The sequence below is a fragment of the Nanorana parkeri genome, unplaced genomic scaffold (genome assembly GCF_000935625.1).
Source record: "Nanorana parkeri isolate BGI_ZX_2015 unplaced genomic scaffold, ASM93562v1 scaffold540, whole genome shotgun sequence".
Lineage (NCBI taxonomy): Eukaryota > Metazoa > Chordata > Amphibia > Anura > Dicroglossidae > Nanorana > Nanorana parkeri.
Window position 1 is genome coordinate 160,193 of NW_017306808.1, and position 5,817 is coordinate 166,009.

At 42.0% G+C, this 5,817-nt stretch overlaps 1 protein-coding gene across 1 annotated transcript in view; it reads left to right on the plus strand.

Moving 5' to 3' along the window:
* DTX1 (deltex E3 ubiquitin ligase 1) overlaps nucleotides 1-5,817 on the plus strand; it is a 68,626-nt gene that overhangs the window by 50,372 nt on the left and 12,437 nt on the right. Inside the window, exons 5-7 of the mRNA XM_018561744.1 lie at nucleotides 3,697-3,758; nucleotides 4,573-4,731; nucleotides 5,211-5,372. Of these exons, the coding sequence (XP_018417246.1) occupies nucleotides 3,697-3,758; nucleotides 4,573-4,731; nucleotides 5,211-5,372 (383 nt within the window). The remainder of the gene's footprint in view (nucleotides 1-3,696; nucleotides 3,759-4,572; nucleotides 4,732-5,210; nucleotides 5,373-5,817) is intronic.

Genomic DNA, 5,817 nt, shown 5'->3' on the forward strand with positions numbered 1-5,817 from the left:
TAATCTACATCACTTCCTGTTCATTCATGATTGTGGTTATAGTAAACATACTCTGTCCTCATGTTATGATTGAACAGGAACACTCAGTATAGAGGATTCCTGTTCATTGATAACAGGGGCTGCAGAAAAAGAGATTGACGGCTCTGTGCACCTCTAATTTTTTTTAAAAAACTTTTTTATCACTTTTTTTTCTTTTATACATTTTTATTTTTTTTTACATTTTACTATCTTTTACTTTTTATAATTTTCATTATAATTTTTTACTTATTTTTTCATAAATGTTTATGTATTTGATAATTTATCATTTTTTTTCCACTTAACTTTATTGCTATCACACAAGAGCTAACAAGCCCCATGTGTGATATTTGGAGGTGACAGGTTCTCCTTATTGAATCTGCCACCCTCAATACAGAGGTTCTAGCACAGCACTGTGCTGGAACTCCTGCGACATCTAAAAAGGAAGGGCTGCGAGTGCAGCTCTCCCCTCACTGTCTACTCAACACGGCGTGGAGGGGGGCGGGACCTTTCTGAAGGGGGCAGGAACTTACCTGCCTCTCCTCTGCTCGGAGAGGCGGCTCTGATCACACCTGTCTGCTCTCCCTCTCTCTCCTCCTGGCCGCTCTGAAGCTGCAGCGGCCGGGAGGAGAGAGAGGGATCGCTGACAGGTGCGATTAGAGCCGCTGCGGCCAATCGCATTTTTCGCTGTGCCATCCTCTTCTCTCTGGGGCCCCCCGAACACCAAGTGCGACCGCGGTAGTTCCGCCAGTGCATATATGCAACAGCACCTGAGGGTTTAATAACACTTTAAAGCATTTTATCACTGGCAGAACTACCAGGGTCGCAGCGGTCGCACTAGGTGTTCCGCCAGTTCAAGGGGGGACCAAAGAGAAGGGGAGGCCTGCGCTCGCAGCTACTCATGCTGCCCGGTGAAGAATAGAAGATGAAGTGCTGCGGGGGTGTGGCCTGTCAGGACCCCCCGAACTGGCGGAACACCTGGTCCCGGTCGCAAGTGCGACCGCTGCGACCCTGGTAGTTCCGCCAGTGCCTTGAAAACATCTCTGGCCATGTTAGGCTGGATTCAGAGCTGTGTGGTCTTTTGCAGTGCACTACCATTATTTTGCATGTTAACATGCGGTGCCATTCATTTACCTCAGTGCATAAGTCCGAATGGGCCATTATTGTGACGATTAGATTGTCAGATTCCACCGCTGAATGTGACATATTACACACCAGGGACGTGTGGTACCTTCCGTGCTGGGTGAGGCATTCCCCCGAGCCTACCTAAGCCTCGCCCCCAGCCTGCCGAAGCCCCACCCCCATCCCGGTCACCAAGCTATGTGCGGAGGAGGGAGGGAAAGGAAGGGAGGAGACAGGGAGGAGCCTCCCTGTCCCTCATTTACTTGTCACTGGTGAGGCATCGAGATTGATGTCCTCAGTGTTATTTTTTTCTTTTTTTTTGATTGGACAGCTTGGACCAATGGCGCTTTGCCATTGGTCCAAACCATCCACAGAGCTCAAGCCTCTAACATAGAGTAGAGACTGTTGCAGCTCTTGCCTCACTATGTTAGGTTACACAAGCAGTGGAGAAGCCCGCTGCTGTGTAACCTAAAAGCTGTCAAAAGCCGGATGCAGTGCTGCCTGTAATTAACAGGCAGCGCTCCGTCCATGACAGGTTACACAGCAGGGAGTCTTTCGCTGCTCTGTAACCTGTTACAAGCCGCTTTGAATGGAGAGAAAGCTGTCAGCTTCAGACTTGAAGCTGACAGCTTTTTCCTCCATAATACTAGGTGAGGCGCTGCCTCACCTGCCTCCTCTGACCGCACGTTCTGTTACACACTCAGCCTCCCATTTTGAGATTTTCCTGCTCTGGGACAACAATCTAAGCACCAAGAGACTGAGAGTGATCTGCACTGGAGCACGTTAACTACACAGCAATCCCTTCACACAAACAGTAGCCACCACATGTTTTATCGAAAACATGCACCGTTCACAGCATCTGCGGTTGTAATTCTGACCTTTCAAATAATATGTCTGTATTGCTTGCTGTCACACCCAGACAGAAATGTAACAGAGTTTACAATATGGTAGCTTCATAGTAGTTTGGCACTGGTAGTTCTGGAGACTGTTTTATGACCTGGCTAGTTACAACAGGGCTGCATTAGGAGCATTTTTGGGTGTCTGGCTTATGGGGGTTTACAACATCTTTGCTTTGCTTCTAGCTTGGACTGTGTTTGGTAAATGTGTCTTAAACTGGCTATGTTTTGTTACATGTGCTTTATCAAATGTATCACCTTCTCTGGCTACCCACCACAGACCTAAGATTTAAATCTGACTGTTTTTGTCACCAATTTGCAGATTTTGGAGAAATGATGGGGGCACTCCATTCTGTAGGAATCCCTCCATTCTTGCCACGCTGTTTGGGGCTTATCAGACTTCACAGTAAATGCTTCTGTTATCATCGTCACATTTACTGTATAGTGTGTCCTAATCTCTGTCACTATCACTTTTGCTGAACAGCCTGGTCTGGATATAAATGTGGTGAAAGATATAAATACTTGAACTAAATCAAAGGAAGAGCAGAATACGCCCATGTAATATGTATGTATGCTTTGTATAATTTTATACAATGCATACATACATTTATATGTACCTTTAAGGCTGTCATTTGTAAGTGTTCATATAAGTAAAGGTGGCTGTATATATATACATTTGCTGTGTGCTTGTCCACAGGGAGATTATGAATGATAATTGGGCTGTTTGTGATGTCATTTTTGGTAAATACTCCTGCTTGTCAGCACTCATATAAAATCTGTTTGTACAATGACATCTCGTATATGGTCATTATACACACATTTTGTCGTCTAATCTTCCTTATATTTGGCTCAGGTGGAACATTGTATTTTACAGACACATTGTAATAAAGATCTGGCAGCAAGATTTTCTACTGTTTGCGCTCTATTATTGTGATCATTTGTTCTTGTAGCTCTGCAGAGATGACGGATGCTCTGTAACAGCCCATTATACCTAGTCTTTCGGGGAGGTGAATTGGAACCAGATCAGAATGCTTTTTTTTCTTCTATAGGTTTACAGGCTTGTAAAGTTGATGTAAGCTTCAGAAACATTTGGCAGGTTAGCTCTTTAGGGATGGTTCCTAATCTATCCTGAGGATTACCTATACTTAAACTCAACAATGCAAAGAGGATTTCTTCTTTTGAAACATAGCTTTTTAAAAATGCTCTGACAAATCAGTGTATAAAAGGACCAAAGGAATTGTGGTTAAAAGGACCACACTTTTCGTTATGTATTCTATATACAAGAGACCTTATATCCAGTTATTACATATCAGTTACTTTTTATTTAAAGTGGACCTAAACTGATAGAAATGTATAAGCTGTTTATAAAAATATGAAATCTAATATAAAAAGCTTGTTGTCTGGCTCTCTCTGGCACCAATCATTTTGGAGACATTGACCCAGGACAAACATACGTATCAGCATTGTTAGAACTCCTAATCTACATACTTGTTCTTGGTCAGTGGTTTAGAAAGTACTTAAAGTGTATTTCCACTTTTGCAGTCAAATTTGGGAAAATCCCTCTATATATCTGCTTTAGCAGGGGGAGTGTCATATCTCTGCAGAGAGATCAGTGCTTCCAGACAACAAAGTTTAACTGAAATTATCTTTCTCACATTGACAGGTAAGAATCCAGAGGAGGTAGTGCGAAGATACATACAGAAAGTGAAGTCTCCACCAGATGAGGTAAGCACAACAACTGGTGAAGCTGTTGATTATTAGGCTGCCCACATGTTGCAAAATAATTGTACAATCTGTATACACTCTCCTTTAAATTTACTACCAGCTTTGTAGTATTAGGCCCTTCCTAAGCATCCTCTTCAGTTTATATCCAGTCAGGTAGTTCCTTGCACAGTCAGAATGTAATGGGGTTGCCAGCATTAAACTAGCTTTACATTATTAGATTCTTTTTGTTCAGCTTTTGGGCTAGAAAAAAATCTAACAGATTCCTCCATCCTCACTAAACAGCATGGATGGAGTAATCTCCTATTGTATTTTAACAGTTAGCTCCGTCGCTGTCAAAATACCTGAACAAGGCCTGCATCTGATTTAAGGTGCTGTTCAGCCTACAACTTATTGCCCAGTTCCTTCAATATTCCAATCAAAGGATGTCGGGCAGGAGCTGGCAGACAGGTCCTCCCACTGAGCCTATTTTAGCCGGTTCATCAAGAAATGTACCCATTGTATAGCCAGCTTTAGATGATAGAAAAAAAAAATAGAGTAAGCTTTGAAAATCCATTTTGTACATTTAAAGAAAAAGAAAAGGCTATAGCTCAGCAAGGAGATGTATTATTTGTGTATGTGTGTGACTTCTTTAATATCAGTGTTATAACATGAGTGGGTAAAGTAGCTGTGGTTATGCCATTCATGCAGATTGGCAAAGCAGCTGCCATATAACTGATACATTGGAAGTACTTTCTGAAAAGGCAAATATAATTTGATATTGTATGAGAGGGTAAAGAGCAGAACTCTGTTTGAAGGTTTGTTTCTGGCTTTTTAGGACTGTACCATCTGCATGGAGCGTCTGGTCACTGCATCTGGGTATGAGGGTGTCTTGACTCACAAAGGGATTCGCTCAGACCTGGTTGGAAAATTGGGGAAGTGTACCCATATGTACCATGTTCTGTGCCTGGTGGCCATGTATAATAATGGTAACAAGGTGAGTTGTGGTATGCTTAAAACAAAATAAAAATCTCTGATTCTATTTTTATACATTAGTAATTATGATAGTATTAGTTACCAACTTTATTTAGGGCCTTATTTATAATTCTGTCCAGCATACAACTGGGTAAATGCTGTTTGCATAGCATTTCCACCACTAGTGGAAATTACTTTGCTACTTGTCCCCATCTAGTGGCGTTATGCCAGGCGAACGGCATTCGCCTAGCTATACGCTGGGTGGAATATTTATAGTTCAACCCCTTAGTGATGGCCAGAACAACTCACATAGAAAGATAAATGTATATTTAGCTAGGTGTAGAAATAATAATTTCCAGTTTCCATATAATGCTCAAGTGTGATGGATCTCTGAGTTTCTCTGAAAAACACAGGTAGCTGCATACACTGTTCCAGTGTGCAGGTCATCCTGAGAAAATAATTGCTGTATCTTCTATACATTTAAAAATGGTATCTTTGCAGGATGGCAGCTTGCAGTGTCCCACCTGTAAAGCAATCTATGGAGAGAAGACTGGCACACAGCCTCCCGGGAAGATGGAGTTTCATGTCATTCCTCACTCCCTCCCGGGGTACCCGGAGTGTAAGACTATTCGCATAGTGTATGATATCCCCAGCGGGATGCAGGTACTGGTCATGTCTTAACATTATATATCTAAATACAGTGAAATGCCAGTTTGAATGTTCCATTTTCTCTTCCTTTTCACATTCTTGTCAATGTCCCATGCATTTTATAGGCTGAGTTGTACAGTTCCAGAATAATACTGTAGGTATTACTTTGCTAGGTATTGTTCTAGTTGGTTATAATATAGTAGCAGTGTTAATATCGCCCACTTATAATTTCCGTCATAATTTACCTAGTTTACCTTTTTCAGTGTTTAAAACTAAACTAAAACTAAATAAAAACTGAGTTTTGATGACTAAAACTATAATGAAAATATATTGACATTTCAGTCACCTCATAGTTCTAGCCGACCTGCGACAATGGACTGTCCCAGGTCGGCTCAGTAGATCGGGAGGTGAGCGAACACATACCGGGTTCGCTCACCTCTCGATCCTGTCACGGCTCTCT